This window comes from Abramis brama (genome assembly GCF_963993115.1).
Source record: "Abramis brama genome assembly, chromosome: 23".
NCBI lineage: Eukaryota > Metazoa > Chordata > Actinopteri > Cypriniformes > Leuciscidae > Abramis > Abramis brama.
The window spans coordinates 5,258,360-5,279,037 of NC_139985.1; the positions used below are offsets into that span (position 1 = coordinate 5,258,360).

The following is a 20,678-nucleotide window of genomic DNA, read 5'->3' on the forward strand; positions in this document are numbered from 1 at the left end:
ACACCAGAAATTACACTCTTTATGGGATTTATCTGGGTCGCCGTAAAAACGGCGTTTGTGTGCAGGCAAGCGGGCAGTGTAACCGACTTGTTTACTGCAGAATACACTGGAACAATCGCATTTACTGGAACTGAACGAGCGAGAAGTTTCGGTGATAGTCTGGCCGCAGCGGGACTTGAACACTGTCGCTTTCCTAGGCGGGCTAGGAAGACTTTGAGGCCTCGGGCTTTATCTCAATCTTCGGCCGAGGCCCACGCGGAGGGGGGTGGCGGCCGGCAGAGCGAGAGATCGGTCTTGGGTCCCGGGCCTGTCAACGCTGTGAGGCGGCGGCGGGGGGCTGCGGCTGCGAGCTGCGAGCAGACGGCTGTTTAGAGCGGCCTGATGCGGAGCTAGAGCGCTTCGGCAGAAAATGCTTCATGGCCTGTGACGTCATTTGGACCTCGGCGAATCTGTCCACGAAATCCTTGACGGACGATCCAAAGAGGCCAGCGGGAGAGATGGGGGCGTCGAGGAACGCAGCGCGCTCCGAGTCTGGCATCTCAGAAAGCGTCAGCCATAGGTGTCTCTCGGCAATGGTGAGAGAGGCCATGTTCCGCCCTATGGCCTGTGCAGCGGACTTTGTAGCGCGGAGTGCGAGATCAGTAGCACTCCTCAGATCCGGCACACTGATAGCTTCCACGCCTTCCTCGTCCAGCTTTCGGAGAAGGTTGACTTGGAAGTTCTGGAGGGTGGCCATAGTGTGCAGTGCTGATGCAGCCTGTCCAGCGGCGGTATAAGCGCGACTGTGCAGGGCTGATGTCGAGCGGCAGGCTTTAGATGGCAGCGCCGTCTTAGCGCGCCGTCCAGCAGAGGGCGGGCAAAGATGGGCTGCTACTGCTTCTTCCACCAGAGGAAGAGAAAGGTATCCTCTGCCTTTAGCACCGTCCACCACGGAGAATGCTGCTGAGGCAGAAGTACGCAACCTGGCCGAGAAAGGGGCGCTCCAAGACTTTGCGAGTTCTTCGTGAAGCTCAGGAAGAAACGGGGCGGGTCTTGAAGGCGTCGAAACGCGGTCCCCCTGCAGGAAACAACCATCCAGCCGGTTGCGTGCAGGCTCGTCGGGCGCTGACCACTCGAGGCCGAGGCTCTCCATGGCCTGTGTGAGCAGACGCGTCAGCTCAGCCTCAATATTGGCCCTTTTTCCTGACGGCTCGCGGGCAGAAGAAGGGGCGAGATCCACAGAGCTCGACCAATCCTCACTGCCTGATGCCAGGATAGAGCAGCTGTCCTCCTCGATAACTGCCGCTTCTTCTTCGACGTCACCAGTGGAAGCGGCGGCAGACTGCGGCCACTGTCCGGGGCTGAGAGACTCAGGCGAAGCAGGCGGCGAAGCTGGCGGGCGAACCGGCAAGCTTTTCTCGGTGGGAGGAGGCTCAGGGACCCGCTGAGCACGGCGCTTCTTACGGCACGGCATCACAGCGGGGAGTGCAGTCTCGTGGAAGGATGCCAGGCGAGTCCTCAGAGTCACCATAGGCAGTAGCTCGCAGTGAGGGCATCCACGGTCGGCGAGCGCGAGAGCTGCATGTCCTTCACCCAGGCAGGAAACACAGATGACATGGCGGTCCCCGTCGCTGAGTGGGGCTCGGCACGAGCCACAGAAGGTACGAGACATCTTTAGAAAGACGCTCTGCTCTTTTAGAGAAGGAGTGTGAGTTGCAGCGGCGAACACACACTGAGTTTTTTTGAAAGGATATAACGCCGGATAGCGTAGCAGGAACGGCGGCTGAAGGCGGCGCGGCCAGCAACTCCAGATGCAAGGCTCGTCCCGCTGAAGGCTTTTTCTAACGGCGCGGCTTCGGATCCAGCGATGCGTATGCTCGGCTGAAGAGATAAAAAATCGGTTAGCTAGCCTCTCGAAGCTATATTTATAGCCCAAGGCCACGCCCGTTTCAGCGGGACGTGACTTATTGGGCGCGAAGCCCAATATAGCCCTATATATGTGTATATAGCCCTATATATGTGTATATAGCACATTTCATACACAGTCGCAATTCAAAGTGGTTTACATAGAAGAAATTAAACTAATAAAAAGAAATGAGAATAATTAAAACAGTTTAGAAAATAAAATAAAATACAGTACAGTATAAACAGTCGGACGAACAGCGGCACAGTGCTCATTCAGTAAATGCATAGCTAAACAGATGTGTTTTGAGTCTGGATTTGAATGTGACTACTGTAGGAGCACGTCTGATCTCCTCTGGAAGCTGGTTCCAGCTGCGGCTGGCATAATAGCTAAAAGCAGACTCACCATGCTTAGAGTGAACCCTTGATATTTCTAGCTGATATGATCCTAATGATCTGAGTGATCTGTTGGGTTTATATTCAGTGAGCATATCTGCAACGTATTGAAGTCCTAGGCCATTGAATGATTTATATACCAGTAATAATACTTTAAAATCAATCCTAAATCTAATTGGGAGCCAGTGTAAAGACCTGAGGACTGGTGTGATATGTTCATATTTTCTGGTTCTGCTCAGAATCCTGGCGGCAGCGTTCTGTATGAGCTGCAACTGTCTTATGGTCTTTTTGGGAAGGCCAGTGAGGAGTCCATTACAATAATCCACCCTGCTGGTGATGAAAGCATGTTTCTCTAAGTCTTGTCTGGAAACAAAGCATCTAATTCTTGCAATATTTTTCAGATGATAGTATGCTGATTTAGTTATTGCTTTGACATGACTACTGAAAGTAAGGTCTGACTCTAGTGTCACACCAAGATTCCTGACTTGATTTTTAGTTGTTTGACCCCTAGAGTGAAGGTATGCGTTCACCTGGAGAACTTCATATTTGTTTCCATCTTTGTTTTTCTTTGTTTAACTGAAGAAAGTTTTGGCACATCCAACTGTTGACTTCATCAATGCATTGGCACAGGGAGTCAATAGGGCTGTAATCGTGTTAGGCGATAGGGCTAAGTAGATCTGTGTGTCATCTCCATAGCTGTGGTAAGCAATTTGGTTCTTTCTCATTATTTGGCTCATTGGGAGCATATATAGGTTGAACAGGAGTGGCACAAGAATCGTGCCTTGAGGGACTCCGCATGTCATGGACGTCCACTCAGACTTATGGTCTCCTATACTCACATAATAACCTCTCCCATCTAAGTATGACCTGAACCATTTAAGGACTATCCCAGAAAGCCCCACCCAGTTTTCCAGCCTGTCAAGAAGTATGTTATGATCAACAGTGTCAAATGCAGCACTGAGGTCAAGTAGTACCAGCACTGATAATTTGCCTGAATCAGTTTTTAAGCGAATATCGTTTATTATCTTTATCAGCGCTGTCTCTGTGCTGTGATGTGGTCGGAAACCAGATTGAAAATCGTCAAAGTATCCATTCGAGCATAAGAATTTGTTCAGCTGATTTAAGACAACTTTTTCAATGATCTTGCCTATGAAAGGAAGATTTGAGATCGGTCTATAGTTGCTTAATATGGTCTTATCCAGATTGCTCTTTTTCAGGAGGGGCTTGACAACTGCAGTTTTCAGGGAGTTTGGAAAACTCCCAGAGAGAAGTGAGGCATTTACCACTTCTAGAAGATCTGCTTCTAAACTGTTTAACACACTTTTGAAAAAAGATGTGGGAAGTGTGTCAAGAGTGCAGGATGATGTTTTAAGGTGCTGTATGGTTTCTTCCAAAATTTTGCCATTAATTTCTTTGAAATCAGACATATTAACTACTCTCTCAGGTGGTTTGATCTGTCTGACCCCAGAGCAACTCAAGGATGTGCTGATCACCTTTTTGACATTATTGATTCTCCCAGAGAAGAAAGAAGCAAACTCACTGCATTTGTTGTCTGAGAGCATTTCACTGGGAATCTGGCTTGGGGGGTTTGTCAGTCTCTCTACAGTAGCAAAAAGAGTGTGTGTGTTGTTTAAATTACAGTTTATAATATTTGAGAAGAAAGTCTGTCTAGATTTGCCTAGTTCCATATTGAAAGCATGAAGGCTGTCTTTGTAGATGTTATAATGGACTACAAGTTTTGTCTTCCGCCACATGCGCTCTGCTTTTCTGCATTGTCTTTTCATATTTTGCACTGCTGTTGAGTTTCCCGAAGGTGCTTTTTGTCTGCCACTCTTCTTCCTGACTTTAACAGGAGTAATATAATCAATTACACTTTTAACCTTTGAGTTAAAAGAATCAAGGAGAAAATCAACAGAGTCAGCAGATATGCTTGGTGTTAAGGATATAGCCTTCATAAATAGTACACTAGTGTTCTCATTTAAGCATCTCTTCTTGACAGACACAGATCTAGCTTCAATGGCAGGAGAAATCAATATATCAAAGAAAATACAGAAATGATCAAACAGTGCTACATCCTTAATAACAATCGATGAAATGTTTAGACCCTTACTGATAAGTAAATCTAGAGTTGTCACATGCCTGTCCTGTCTTGTGCTGCACATAGGTGTTTTGTTATTTTGGGCCATGTGCTCGTGTCTATTGTCTAGCCCCTCCCATCTTGTTATCTGATTATTGGTTAATTTGTCCCACCCGTCTTTCTCGTTACCCTCCTTTGTTTGTTCCCCTATTTAGCCTCCTTGTGTTTGTAGTCTTGTGCTGGTTCGTTTGTCCGAGTTACCTGTTCCTGGTGTTTCCTTCCCGCTGGCTATCTGTGTCTTGAGTTTTGTACTTTGTCTGTTAGTGTCTAATAAATCTCCTCTGCATTTGAATCCTCGTCTCTCGTTCACTGTTCCGTGACAAGAGTGTGTCCACGATTGTGTGTGGATCCATGTACATGCTGAGTCAGATCAAAAGTTTTTAAAACAGTTTTGATTTCTTTTGCCATATTTGTTTCTGCATTATCTATGTGAATGTTAAAATCTCCAGCAATGGCAAAACAGTCAAACTTTGAGGTAATTGTTGATAACAGTTCTATTAATTCCTCAGCAAATGCTGGAGAGTATTTTGGAGGCCAGTAAATAATGATGAGTAAAATGCGTGGAGCACATTTTAACACAATACCCAGATATTCAAAAGACGGGTAATTCCCAAATGATATTTGCTTACATTGATAGCTATCTTTAAAAAGAGCAGCTAGACCCTCACCTCTCTTAACAGCTCTGCAGACACTCATAAAAGTAAAGTTAGGAGGGAATGTTTCATTTAGGATTGTTGCACTGCAGCTGTCTTCTAGCCAGGTTTCATTTAGAAGCATAAAATCCAGGTTGTTTGTGCTTATTACGTCGTTGACTAGAAGTGATTTATTTTTAAGTGAGCAGATGTTTAAAAGTGCTAACTTAACAGTCTTACTTTTTGTCTCCACAGCAATCTTAGTTTGACGTGTAATAGGCACCAGATTAGTTTGGTTTGCTGTACGGCTATTGAAGGCCTTAGACTTTCTAACTTATATAACGTAATAGAACAGCAATAGAGAAAGATACAGGAACACTGGGTTCCCGCTTGTTCTGTAAACATTTGAGAAAGTTACTGTTATCATAGCGGGGACCCGACACATATCACTGAGAGCTGGTATCAGTTGTTTTTGGTTCACCTCGAGCAGATGGAGGAGGGTGTGGGCCCTGGCGTTGTGGCAGAGGCCGAAGAGCTCTCACAGGAGATTCCTGCGTACTCCTGCTCAATTTTATTTCCCTTCAGTACTATGTCTGGGATTGTGGTGTATTCTTTGGTTTTCTCCGGCCAAATTTTTTGACGGCCCAATCAGCGAACAGAGGGAGTGGCTGAGAACGATTACGTTGATGTCGTGCGTTAGTTTGAATTTTAGGGTTACGTCACGACCAAAGGTTAGCGATTTGTTATGGCAGATCCAATAGTTTTGAACTTCAACAGAATACCCGCCTACAAGGAAGTTAACGCTTGTCAATGGAGAGAGGCCAGACTCTCTGTACAAATGAAATGTAGAACCAGGCTAGGTTGTTGTGGCTGAGTGGTGTTATCATTGTCCTTGTGTGATATGTCAACCGCATGTCCATTTTGCTGCTGAAGTGAAGTCCTGTGGTCATTCATACTGTGTCCAGGTGTGTGTGTGCCGTTCAGATTGAGTGGATTGGCACACACTGCAGAAGGATGATTGAGGGAGATGTAGATATTGTCCTTTAGCACTCTTGAACCAAGTTTGTTTGGGTGGTGGCCATCCTGATGAAACAGTTGTCTCTGACTCCAGAAAAGATTGAAGTTGTCAATAAAGTTCACTCCTTTTATATTGCAGGTTTTTTGCAGCCATGTATTAAGCCCAAGCAGCCGTGAAAACCTGTTTGTTCCTCTTGCTGGGAGTGGTCCACTGATGAATGTTTGAACTTTCAGTCTTTTAAGTGTTTCAAAAAGTTCATTGAAATCCTTCTTAAGGAGTTCTGACTGCTCTTTATGAATATCATTCTTAGCCACATGAATGATGAGTCGATTTGCAGTCTTATGTTTCATCAGAATGTTCTGAAGTTCCCTGTTTATATCAGAAGTTGTTGCTTGTGGAAGGCAGCACGTAGTTGTATCCCTGCTGCTAATGTTTCTGATTATGGAGTCCCCCACTATCAGAGTCCTGGGCTCGGCTGCGCTCTGAGCTGAGTGCCGCTGTCTGCTCAACCTTGATCGCCAGTTAGCATCAGTGTTAGCTACTGGCCCATTCAGTCTGTGTTCGATCACATTCATCATGTTTGGGGATTCCTCATTTACATTCATTAGTACTTCAAATCTGTTCTCAAGATGTATAGGCAGTGGTAGGAGACCAGTGTTTGCAATCCTTGTCAGAGCTGTATCTGGGGTAGAGGATGCTACTGCGGCAATATGTGATGCTCGTGACAATCTGATGTCTCGAGTGCCTTTGGGTCTCGCTCCCTGTTTGTGCCATCGATTTGTAAGACGATCGGCTTGTTTCTCTACCTGTCGAGGAGCACTAGTTTCATGGGACTCACCGGCTATATGCTGAGGGTGTCCATGACGAAGCTCTGTTGTGTGTTCCGTCTGGTTTGGTGGTCCCGTAAGTAACTTTGTTTCAAGAACTGCAATCCTTTGTAAAACTCTGTGGCAGTTAGAGCAGCAAGTAGATTCTTGAACCAGAAGAGGCATTTTCTCTCTTATCCTTATGAATGTAGACAGTTGTGTTTTCCTTTCCCCGGAATGTAAGCTGGTCGGGTAAAAGAATTCTGCGTTTTTGTAGTAATCCAAACTTTGTCGTTTGAGCACTGTGCTGTTTGCTGAAGTTAAAATTAGGTGATAAAAGGAGATAAAATATAAAAATATAGAAGATAAAATATAAAAGCGATAGAGCAAAACGCGGAGCAGTAAGCAAGAGCGTCCGAACAGTAGCTGACAGTAGCTATATAAAAAAATATTAAAAATATAAAAATAAATATTTGAAAATATGTTTATAATACATTTATAATACATTTTATAATACATTTATATTAACGTTACTTGTCTGTGCTGTGCCAGTCGTATTTTTCACACAAAGTGTAACAGCATGTCTTTTTCAGTGCAGCTACATTCAGTTTGACCAATCAGAGCCAAGCTTTTCAAGTCTAAGTTGGAGCAGATGCGAAGAGATGAAACTTCTGAGGGCAGAAGCTTCATCTCTTCGCATCTGCTCCAACTTAGACTTGAAAAGCTTGAAAAGCTTGGCTCTGATTGGTAAGTTTAAAACTGGTAAGTTTTATTTGCAGTTTACATAAATAAATAGCTCACTGTTTATTTTTTTCCTAGGTGGATGCTGCTATGTAATATGGCTAACACGTGGAATACTGACGTTAACCGCTGAAACATAATGCTGACACTAGCTAGATATCTTGCAACTTCACTAGGTAGGTAAACAGGTAACAGCACTAGGTATATAGTCAAAGTCTTCAAAGACTTTGATAAATCTGTTTAAAATCTATGTGGAAACATTTGTCTGTCTTAAGCAACTATAAAACATTGTCCATGTTTTGTGCATCAGCAGAAAACATAATTATTAGTCATTATAACATGTACAACATTACAATTATTAGTCATTATAACATGTACAACATACTGTAATCAAAGCATTTGTAATTAGTTACTTTCCTGATGGTAATAAAAAGGGAAGTTATATACAATACCTCCTTGCGCCCCCTTTCTATCGCCGACAGGACCGACAAGACCGGCAGCACCGACCCGGGCTGTAAGATTTTCAAATGTTTTTGAAAGAAGTATTTTATAGTTATACTCACCAAAGCTGCATTTATTTGATCAAAAATACAGCAAAAAGAGCAATATTGTGAAATATCATTACAATTTAAAATAAAGTTACTGTTTAATATAGTTTTAAAATGTAATTTATTCCTGTGAAGGCAAAGCTGAATTTTCAGCATCATTACTCCAGTATTCAGTGTCACATGATCCACATATGGATCATGTGACATGTTATAATACAAATATGTATTATAAACATATTTGAAAATATGTTTATAATACATTTATAATACATTTTATAATACATTTATATTAACGTTACTTGTCTGTGCTGTGCCAGTCATATTTTTCACACAAAGTGTAACAGCATGTCTTTTTCAGTGCAGCTACATTCAGTTTGACCAATCAGAGCCAAGCTTTTCAAGTCTAAGTTGAAGCAGATGCGAAGAGATGAAGCTTCTGCCCTCAGAAGTTCTGGTAAGTTTTATTTGCAGTTTACATAAATAAATAGCTCACTGTTTATTTTTTTCCTAGGTGGATGCTGCTATGTAATATGGCTAACACGTGGAATACTGACGTTAACCGCTGAAACATAATGCTGACACTAGCTAGATATCTAGCAACTTCACTAGGTAGGTGAACAGGTAACAGCACTAGGTATATAGTCAAAGTCTTCAAAGATAAATCTGTTTAAAATCTATGTGGAAACATTTGTCTGTCTTAAGCAACTATAAAACATTGTGCATCAGCAGAAAACATAATTATTAGTCATTATAACATGTACAACATTACATTAACATTCTTTTTATTTGCTAAATGAAGGTGTATTTATTTTTCATTTCCTGAACAATTTGGCTTCATTGTTATGATGTCAATGATCTTTGAAAAGTTGGAAAAAAACATGTTATGAACATAAAATTACTTTGTCTTGAGCTGACCAGCCAATTATGGTAGTGTGTGTTGATTTGTGTTTATATTTTTTCAAGCTTGACAACCTTATTGCCTTTTTTGTTTATTTTCTTATATATTATTACAGATGGGTAAAAAGAATAAATTAATGCTATAAATGAGTATTAATGCCTCAAATATCTGTTTGTGAAATATTACAAAAATTTGTTTATTTTTAGATCAGCTGCTATAGAAGAAAAACTGAAATCCGAGTGCAGAGACAAGCTAAGAAGAGAGTATTAAGTATGTTTTAATGTCGTATCACCTCTGTTATAGAGATTTTTGAATCAGCTTCAAATATATTTTAACTGTAGTTTAAGAAAACTAGATTATATGAAAGTATATTTTAAATGACCTGTAAAGAAACACTTAAATTGCACTAAATCTACTTATAGTGGTTCCATTTTAACACAATTGTAAATAACTTAAAATGTATCTTAAGTTTATCTTGAAATACACTTCATTTACTTAATGTTGTTTCTAAATAATACATTTTATATGCACTTAGTATAGTATAATTAAAATATATTAAGTATGAAATGAAGAAATGAAAATAACGAAATATGATGTTTGATGAAAAGTATATGCACTATACAAGATAAAAATAAAAAATAAAATAAAAAACAAGACCTGGAGGGGATGCCACAGGTATTCTTTGGGCTCCTGTCAAAATGCGAGTAAAAATTTACCATGGAAATTAGATCATAAAAGGAAATAAGGAAATATGATCATGAAAAAAAGAAGGAAAAAAATATCACACTAGTATGCATACAAAATAGCAAAATATAAACATTTTCTAAACATCTTTTTCCAACATTATTCTCAAGATAAAAAAAATAGCCTGGAACCTAAAAATGGACTTGTATACTAAATAGAAATATTTAGTATGAAAAACATTGTTTTGGTTAGTTACAGTCTTGTTTTCATTTTCTTATTAACATGTCATGGTGTCCTCTACATATCATAAAATATGAATGAATAAAATCGTTTTACTCAAGTAAAAGTACCACAATTTAAAAAGTGAAATGAAAAATCTACTCAAGTACTGTAATCAAAGTATTTGTAATTAGTTACTTTCCTAATGGTAATAAAAAGGGAAGTTATATACAATACCTCCTTGCGCCCCCTTTCTATCGCCGACAGGACCGACAAGACCGGTGTCGTGCCGAAAAGTGATGGTCCGCCGAAAATTGATTGCGCCCAGTCTCTTTACGTCTACAGCTGGATCAAACAGACATAACGTGCAAATAACCATCAGTTTATGTCCGTGGTAATAGCAAAGGTATGTCTGTGTGATACTTTAACGTTTCTTTTAACATAATAATAACAATTGTGGCCATATAAGTGTTTGCAGTTTATAGCTTAAAGCAACACTATGTAACTTTTCGACCTTCATAATATATTTCCAAAACCCTTGTGATGGTACATGGACTTACAATAGGTTGAATGACACGTCTGCCATAGCCTGACGGGGTCTGTATCGCTTTTACTGGCACTATGTAACTTCGGGGTTCGGGTAGTTACCCGAGCACAAAAAGAACTACAAAATTCGACTGCTTTACGGCATACGTCACTTCCCCCACCACTTCGTCAAATTTGGACGCGAGAGGCCAACCAGCGTTTGTTTTTCCGGCTTTCATGCATATGTTTTTGGGGGTGTTTACACCTGGCCACTTCATGCGTTTTCTCAATTCGGATAGCTATCCGATCTTGAAAAGACCAGGGGCCTGTACCATGAAGGTAGCTGAACAAACTCGGGGTTACAGGATTGGTTTTGAGTTGACAAAACCAAACCGATGCAATCAGGCTTTATTGGTACCATGACGCAGCTCATCAACTTTCTCTGTCAACTCAGGCTTTGATCCTTAAGCTATGATTAATCCACGCGCGCGTGCACATAAAAGAGTGACGTCGACACTGAACAACCAATCGCGTTCGAAATGGATAGAGCGAGAGCTACATACTTTTCAGAGGAGGAGCAAGAGATAATAATCCAGAAATATGAGGAATATAAAAGTATTTTTCAAGCACGCAGTAACACTGTATCTGCTGCCAAAGCAAGAGAACAATCTTGGAGGAAGATTGCTGATTGCGTTAATGCGTAAGTTAAACAATTAATGTACATTTATGTAGGCTAATCATATTAAAAATGTATTAAATGCTCAAATGAAAATGTATTCGTGTATATATATATATATATATAATATATATATATATATATATATATATATATATATATATATATATATATATATGTAGAGATATAATATATATATATATATATATAGAGAGAGAGAGAGAGAGAGATATAATATATATATATAGAGAGAGATATATAATATATATATAGAGATATAATATATATATATATATATATTATATCTCTATATATATATTATATCTCTCTCTATATATATATATTATATCTCTCTCTCTCTCTATATATATATATATATATTATATCTCTCTCTCTCTCTATATATATATATATATATATTATCTCTCTCTCTATATATATATATATATATATATTATATCTCTACATATATATATATATATATATATATATATATATATATATATATATATATTATCTATATATATATTATTTATATATATATATATATATATATATATATATATATATATATATATATATATATATATATATATATATATATCTCATACACACATGCATACGTGTGTGTAGATGTATGTAAAATGTGAATGTATAGGCTATTACATCCTAAGAAAGATTGATATTCATTGATTTTTAGATGCAACCCCAACTCCAAACGTTCTTGGCAGCAGATCAAGACAAAGTATAAAAATATAATTCAAAGTGGTGAGTATTTAACATAACCTTTTATTATTATTTTTTGAACATTTAATCACAAACACTTGTTTGCAGCAAACAGAAAAAAATGTGAAATGAAGAAAACTGGGGGAGGGCCACCTCCTCAAGATTACACTGTGGCGGAGGAGTTGGCTCTGAGCAACAATAAGGGGCGGCCGATTATGGATGGGATTGCATGTGCTGTTCAGTCTGACCCTGGTGCTGGCTCCTCTAAGCAAGTGACACTGGGTATGTGTGTACAATGCATTACTAATGTTTTTTTTTTAAAAGTTAAATATGGCTGACTCTGTTCTGCAGTAGAGGGAAATACAGTGTCCCTGTTGAAGCCAGCACACATTCACACAGTCTCCCACACAGAGGTCAGTATGCAGCAGACAGAACACCAAACATAACCTGCTTTATAACAGTTATGCTTTACATTGGCCTTTTATTTATTAGGGTGAACCAAACGATGAAGACACTCTGTCTGTGTGTTCTGAGACAGTTGCTGAGGTGAATGCACTGAGCTTTTTATTATGGCACACATTTGAATGTCATAATTAAGTGACTGGCCCTTACACATCTCTTTTATTGTAGGATTTTTCACAACCTGCCCCAGAACCTGAAGCCTCTACCTCAATGGGCTACAGAAGGAATGTGAACAAGGTAATGCTTTAAACCCTTGACATAATTTACAGTCAGTCCTGTGTTTGTAGAAAGTCATGCCACTTTTTGTGATTTGATCAACCTCCAGAAAACGTGTAATGATTGTTTGTGGTGGAATTGTTTCAGGTGGAAACAGACTCAGTCAGGGCCCTGTACAAAAGGAGCCTCGAACTAGACTGCACACTGAAGGAGCTGGACTGTGAGCTGAGGAGCCTCCAAATTAAAAAAATTAAATTGGAGATCAAACAGCTGGAAAAAACAGATCTCAGTATGTGAACTTTTTTTTAACCAAGTAACCCTTTAGTGTGAACACTATGAATGTTTATTAATGTAATTTTAATGTATTTTTTCTTTCTCTCTCTCTTCCTCCATAGCCACATGATGACCAATAAAACAGTTTGAGACATATCAGCAGTGTCAGTGTGCTTTTATTAAGTAAAATATTGTGTTGTGATTGCATTTCTCACAGCTGCACCAGCTGGGTGGTCAAGTGTGATGGGGTCAATTTCATCGGGGAGAAGCTGGTTCTGTGGTGGTACTCGCTCCTTTCTGATAGTGGCTATATTATGCAGAATTGCACATGCAGCCACTATCTGTGATGCCCGCTCTGGTGACACTCTTAAACGCCTAAGGCAGTTGAAACGTGCCTTTAGGATGCCAAAGGTCATCTCGATCTTGACCCTGGTTTTACTGAGGGCCACATTGAAGCGGTTTTGTGGCCCTCTCTGAGGGTCAGGATAGGGGGTCAGCAAAAACCTCTGGCATGCATAACCTCGATCTCCTACCAACAGGCCATCAAAAAGCCCTGTCATAGAACAGAAAAGGGGAAAATTGTGTAAGTTTTGCTATTAAAATTAAAACTTTAAAGTGTACTGTACCAAATTGAACTTGCCTTCCTCAAAGCGCTGACACAAAATAGACTCACGGAAAATTCGTGAGTCATGTACTGAGCCAGGCCATTTGGCATCCAAACTTGTTATCATGCATTCATGATCACAAGTCATCTGCAGATGAAATGTACAGTAAATAATTGTCCTGTTAGTTACTATTTATTTAAAGATTGATCTCAATGCAAATAAAAATCACTTCACATAGGCTATATAGTATAGCCCTACCTGAACATTAAGGCTGTGAAAGGACTTTCTGTTCACATAATCTGCCTCATGTTCTCCGAGAGCTGTGGAGATTGCAACATGTGTGCAGTCTATTGCTCCTATGACTCTAGGGAATCCTATCATAGGAATTAAAAATATATATTTAAAATCATTCTTAACAGGTAGCTACTGCAGACTACTGTATAATAGATTTCTAAGTGTGAAATATGCTTTTTTGAAAAAAAAAATGAGTGTAAAATGTTACATTTGTTCATGTGATGTATCAAGATATCTTACCGGCAATTTTATAAAAGCCCTCTTTTATGGACATGGTCGATAAATGTCCAGGGAACACAATGAAGCTATTCGTGTACCCCTGCAGAGCGAGGACCACCTTTCGAATGGTTCGACAGACTGTGTTTTTCCCTAGATTCTCTGCATCCCCGACCGCATACAAGTATGTACCACTTGCAAAAAATCGCAACGCAATACATACCATTTGTGGTACAGTAAGGGCATGGCTTCGACGAGTCACATTTTTTATGTGCGGCTCAAGAAGTTCACAAAGATAAGACATTCCTTCCGCGGAAAATCTGTATCTTTCATACAAGTAAGCATCAGGAAAGTCAAATGGATTTTGTCTGTCCCTAAAAACTCTTTCTCTACGAAGTGCTCGTCTAACAATTTGCGCAGAGATGTCCACAGGATTTGGGAGAAAAGGTGAAGCCATTGCAACAGAGAACAGACGCTGGGAATTAGTTACGTCACTTATATGTTTCTTTGCTCACAGCTGATTGGTCAAACTTCAGTCTGAGATCTTGAATCCAGAACATAACCTGCCCCGGAGCAGGTTAGCCGTGCAGCGTAAGATACCATGGCAACGAACACCGATTAAAGCCGAGCTACTTTCATAGTACCTAAAACCCAGGGTTGGCGGAAACTAAGCTGAAACATAGCTGGCTAGCCACCTAATCCGGCTTCATGGTACAGGCCCCAGGTGTAAATGCCCTCCGAAACGCATTCAAGACGGATTTGAAACCGATCGCTCAAAACCACTTCAGGAGGAGGTCTGAGACGCATTCCAGATGAAACTGGACAAGTGTAAAAATGCATCTGGTTGTTGAAACCACATATGTAAATTGTACTCCTCCCAAAAATGCTAAAAAAATAAATAAATACACGCGTTATAGGCTATATCTATATGTAATGTGATAGCCAGATATGACGACGCTACTGGAATCACCGCAGATGAGCAGCTGAGTAAGTTATGTATTCATCAAGCCAACGTGCAAACTATCGCAAATCAAAGTGAAAGTAAGTCGCAGACGCTTAACACACAATCATCATCATTAAAAGTAAATAAATGAAATGATCTTACCAGGGCTGTTGCTGCTCTCTCTTATTGCGGTCTCTGATTTTGAAAATTTAGCTGATGATCAATAAAATGCCGCTCGTATCTGTTGCTTTCAGTGACGTGCACTCCAATAAACATGCATATATATCACGGGAATTGAAGATCGGATTTAAATCCGTTTCGCAAAAACACATTTATGTGACCAGGTGTAAATGGAATCGTTTTGATATATCAGATAGCTATCCGATCTGAGAAAACGCATGAAGTGGCCAGGTGTAAACAGCCCCATGGCCAAAGCAGCAACGGACAAAAAAAAAAGTCAGAAGTAGGCTAACTAGCCTAATGACTGCAGGCTGACGTGAGCTACGCGATCTTTTGGCGCTTGAAAAAAATAAAACCCATGAAATTATATTCATATGACATGCTGAAATATGCCACTGTACCTGGGTTGAAGACATTTCACACGCAACGCAGGCTGTCTGCCCAAGACGTGAGAACTCCTTCTGGGGCCTGTACCATGAAGGTAGCTGAACAAACTCGGGGTTACAGGATTAGTTTTGAGTTGACAAAACCAAACCGATGCAATCAGGCTTTATTGGTACCATGATGCAGCTCATCAACTTTCTCTGTCAACTCAGGCTTTGATCCTTAAGCTATGATTACTCCACGCGCGCGTGCACATAAAAGAGTGACGTCGACACTGAACAACCAATCGCGGGTAAAGCTAGAGCAATATATTTTTCCGCGGAGGAGCAAGAGATAATCATTAATAATTACGATTAATTTAAATATGTATTTCAAGCTCGAAACAATACGGTCTCTGCTGCCAAAGCAAGAGAAGACTGTTGGAGAAAGATTGCTGATTGTTAATGTGTAAGTTAAACAAATACATTCTATATTTATGTAAAATTATGTATGTATATATGTATGTGTAGCCTATATGTGTAATATAGCCAATAGCCTATTTTTGTAATATATAAAAAATGTGCATGTATGTAGGCTACTAAGAAAGATTAACATTCATTGATTTTTAGATTTTTAGATGCAACCCCAACTCCAAATGTTCTTGGCAGCAGATAAAGACAAAATATAAAAATATAATTCAAAGTGGTTATTTCAAGGAGTTAATTCAAAGAGTATTTACCACAACCTTTTATTACTTTTGTGAACATTTTATCACACTTGTTTGCAGCAAACAGAAATAAAGAATTAAATTCAGAAAACCAGAATACACTGGCGGAGGAGTTGGCTCTGAGTAGGCAATAAGGGACGGCCGATTATGGATGGGATTACAGGTGCTGTACAATCTGACCCTGGTGCTGGCTCCTCTAAGCAAGTAACACTGGGTACGTGTGCAATACATTACTACTTTTTTTTTTTAAGTTTTAAATATGGCTGACTGTATGTTCTGCAGGGAAATACAGTGTCCCTGTTGAAGCTAGCACACATTCACACACACAGACACAGACACACAGACACAGTCTCCCACACAGAGGTCAGTATGCAGCAGACAGAACACCAAACATAACCTGCTTTACAACAGTTATGCTTTACAGTGGCCTACTTTTATTTATTAGGGTGAAGCAAATGATGAAGACACTCTGTCTGTGTGTTCTCAGACAGTTGCTGATGTGAATGCACTGGGCTTTTTATTATGGCAAACATTTGAATGTGTGGCATAAAAAAGGGACTGGCCCTTACACATCTCTTTTGTAGGATTTTTCACAACCTGACCCAGAAACTGTGGCCTCTACCTCAATGGGCTTCAGAAGAAATGTGTAAGGATTTTAAACCCTTGACATAAATTACAGTCAGTCCTGTGTTTGTAGGAAGTCAAGGAACTTTTTGTGATTTTGATGAGCCTCCAGAAAACTTGTAATGATCATGTTTGTGGTGGAATTATGTTTCAGGTGGAAACAGACTCAGTCAGGGCCCTGTACAAAAAGAGTCTCGAACTAGACTGCACACTAAAAGAGTCTCAAGCTAGACTGCACACTAAAGGAGCTGACTGTGAGCTGAGGAGGCTCCAAACAAAATCAAACAGCTGGATAAAACTGATCTATATATATATATAGATAACTATTTATATATATATATATATATATATATATATATATATATATATATATATATATATATATATATATATATATATATATATATATATAACTTATTTAACCAAGTAACACTTTAGTATGAATATTTATTAATGCAACTTTCTCTTGCTCTCTTTCTCTCTCCCATCCCACAAAACCAATAAAACAGTTTGAGACATATCTGCAGTTTCAATGTGCTTTTATTAAGTGTAATATTGTATGGTGATTGCATCTACATCTGCACCAGCTGGGTGGTCAAGTGTGATCGGGTCAGTTTCATCGGGGAGAAGCTGGTTTTGTGTTGTTTCTCGCTCTTTCTACTGGTGGCTATATTGTGCAGAATGGCACATACAGCCACTATCTGTGATGCCCGCTCTGGTGACTCTGAAGCGCCGAACACAGTTGAAATGTGCCTTTAGGATGCCAAAGGTCATCGCTATCTTCACTCTGGTTTTACTGAGGGCCACACTGAAGCGGTGCTGTGGCCCTATCTGAGGGTCATGATAGGGGGTCATTGTGTAGGTTTTTCTATCTCAGTTCAAATTAACAGTGTTTTGTACTGTACCAAATTTAACTTGCTTTCCTCAAAGTGCTGACACAACACAGACTCAAGGAAAATTTGTAAGACAAGCACTGGAGCCAGGCCATTTGGCATCCAAACTTGATCATATGTTCATGACCACAAGTCATCTGCAGATGAAATGTTTAGTAGGTCATTGTTATATCTGTTAAAGTTACTATTAATTTAAAGATTCATCTCACAGAAAATAATCATCTCACATATTCACATCATCTCTACCTGAACATTAAGGCTGTGATAGGACTTCCTATTAACATAATCTGCCTCATGTTCCCCTAGAGCAGTGGAGATTGGAGCAATAGACTGCATACATGTTGCAATGACTTGGGAATCCTATCATAAGATTATCAGAATAATAATAAAAAAGATTCAAAATAATTCTTAACATGTATTATATTGTGTAGTACATTTGTGAAATTTGCTTTTTGAGAAAAAAAAAAGTGTTCATGTGATGTCACCCTATCAATATATCTTACCGGCAATTTTATAAAAGCCCTCTTTTATGGACATGGTCGATAAATGTCCGGGGAACATTATTAATTAAACTTTTCATGTACTCCTGCAGAGCGAGGACCACCTTGCGAATGGTTCGACAAACATATGTTTTCCCCTATAGCTTCTGTGCGTCACCGTGCAAGAATGTACCACTTGCAACAAAAAAAAAAAAAAAAATGCAACGCAATACAATTTGCGGTACAGTAAGTGCATGAATTCGACGTGTTAAATTCTTTATGTGCGGCTCAAGAAATTCGCAAAGATAAGACATTCCTTCCGCGGAAAATCTGTATCTTTCATACAAGTAACTATCAGTTAAGGCAAGGGGATTTTGTCTGGCTAAAAACTATTTCTCTACGAAGTGCTCGTCAAACAATTTGCGCTGAGATGTCCACCGGATTTGGAAGAAAAGGTGAAGTCATTGCAACAGACACTTGGAATAAGTTACATCACCTATAATGTTTCTTTGCTCTCAGCTGATTGGTCAAACTTCGGTCTGAGATCTTGAATCCAGAACATAACCTGCCCCGGTGCAGGTTAGCCGTGCAGCGTAAGATACCATGGCAACGAACACCGATTAAAGCCGAGCTACTTTCATAGTACCTAAAACCCAGGGTTGGCGGAAACTAAGCTGAAACATAGCTGGCTAGCCACCTAATCCGGCTTCATGGTACAGGCCCCTGCAGAGTTTGGGTAACGGCTTGTCAACAAATGCACGCGTTAACCATGTAACCATGACAGATTTTACGACAGTAGTAGAAGACAATACTGTTTCCCAACTGTAGGGGGAGCCCGAGAGCAAAAGTTACTTAGTGTTGCTTTAATCAGGTATGACATTTACATGATTATAGGAAATAATAGAAGCCTGTTGTTGTTTGTATTTGGAAAACGGACTGTAGCCTATAATAACATAACTTACTGTTGAGCTATATATAAAATAAAGACATGATCTCTTTTGCAATTATCCTTATGACTGCATTATTTTACCTGCTGTGTACCAACCAATCCAGCCCTTTTTAGCTGTTAAAATACCTTTAAATGTCGAAAGCAACCCATAAAATGCAGTACTTACAACAAAATGATTGAAGCTTGTACTTATTGCAATAAATAATGCAATCACTTTTCGGCACGACTTTTGAACAGCACACCAAGTGATAAATTGTGTGGCAAATAAATGTAGCCTACATAAAGTCACAATTTTCACAGAATAAGTAATGGTCATATTGTTTTAGTAAGTCTTTATGCATTTTATGCTGTTTGTGTGTGTGTGTTTTTTAAAAGACTGTTTTTATGTCAGAACAGAAAGGGTATATCCCTGAAGATCTTCCATAACTGGACTAGGGGTGTCCCCGACTATGGATTTTCATAGTCGAATCAGAATCGTCATGTCTTGCCTATAGTCGACTAATAGTCGAATCATGTGTATGGGGGTGGGGCTGGGGGCGGGGCTTTAACATTTCAAAGCCGTGATGTACAGAAAATCACACAAAGATATAGAAGAAAATGTATAAAAACATTTTGGATCAATAAAACTAAGAAATAACATAAATAACTCCAGAAAGGCCACACTGCAGACAGGATTTGCATTTCACATGCAAATCAAATTAAATCGGCTAACTCTAAGTAGCCTACAGCACAACATGGAATGCACCGAAAAAATAAACAATTAATTTACTAAATTAAATTAGAACATAATATAGCCTACCTTTCTAATAAATAAAAATACAAAACGAAATAAATCAGAATCAAGTCACAAGATGAGCAAATGTGTGCAAAATGCCTAAAGTGCAGGGGAACATAGGCTATCAAAACACAAGCCACAAATTTAGATTAGATAACCCTGACAGATCAATAAATAAAAAAAATTAAAAAAGAAATTATTAAAATAACGATAGTAGCCAGAATTTTCAACTTTGTCTTTTTAACTACAGAAACAACAATAAATGCTAAACTGGAGTGGCAGTCTTTTTAGCTAAAAATGTTCACAGCATCCAAAAATCAAATTAGAACCGTCTGAAAAGTTTTGAAATCACTTCTACCCTACCTGATCGAGAGAAAAAAATCCAGTCTTTCACTCTGTCTGTGTCCGTTGGGGTCTTTTCAAAAACAATACATAAAATAGGCTACATAAAATAAAATATAAAATACATATAAAATACATTCTAACGTGAAACGTGTTAACGTTGGCCGGCAGAAGTGCGATCATGGTTTTCCTGATGCTAAATCCAGCCTTGGAGAATATCCTTTCTGATGGTGTACATCCACACTTTAGATTTTCTTATCCCAGACCTTAGCCCCGTTTACATGCACACTTTTTTGCTATTCTGATTGAGATCGTTCTGATTGACGGATTCCGGTTGACTGTTTACATAGGATGTGATCTAAACCGATCTGGTGTTTAAATGTGCTGACGCTTTCAATCGAAATCATTTTCTGACATGCGCACACAGCTTGTCTGCCGGATCTGGAAGCT

General features: G+C 39.5%; 3 protein-coding genes across 3 annotated transcripts in view; 1 reads left to right on the forward strand and 2 right to left on the reverse strand.

The window, feature by feature from the left end:
* Positions 1-295: 295 nt before the first annotated feature.
* Positions 296-20,678, reverse strand: part of LOC311074584 (uncharacterized protein) — a 54,089-nt gene continuing 33,706 nt past the window's right edge. Inside the window, 3 exon segments of the mRNA XM_084101290.1 lie at positions 296-1,860; positions 8,064-8,123; positions 10,198-10,305. Of these exon segments, the coding sequence (XP_083957416.1) occupies positions 311-1,860; positions 8,064-8,123; positions 10,198-10,305 (1,718 nt within the window). The 3' untranslated portion in view covers positions 296-310.
* Positions 12,008-12,989, forward strand: LOC311074442 (uncharacterized protein). Its single transcript, XM_084101044.1, has 6 exons — positions 12,008-12,169; positions 12,239-12,300; positions 12,380-12,433; positions 12,518-12,586; positions 12,713-12,854; positions 12,961-12,989. The coding sequence occupies exons 1-6, from the start codon at positions 12,016-12,018 to the stop codon at positions 12,966-12,968; spliced, it is 489 nt and encodes a 162-aa protein (XP_083957170.1). The 5' UTR covers positions 12,008-12,015; the 3' UTR covers positions 12,969-12,989.
* LOC311074443 (putative nuclease HARBI1) lies at positions 12,996-14,410 on the reverse strand (the record flags this gene model as incomplete). Its single annotated transcript, XM_084101045.1, has 4 exons — positions 12,996-13,391; positions 13,479-13,590; positions 13,702-13,817; positions 13,978-14,410. 4 exons carry the CDS (start codon positions 14,408-14,410, stop codon positions 13,018-13,020), a joined length of 1,035 nt encoding a protein of 344 aa, XP_083957171.1. The 3' UTR covers positions 12,996-13,017.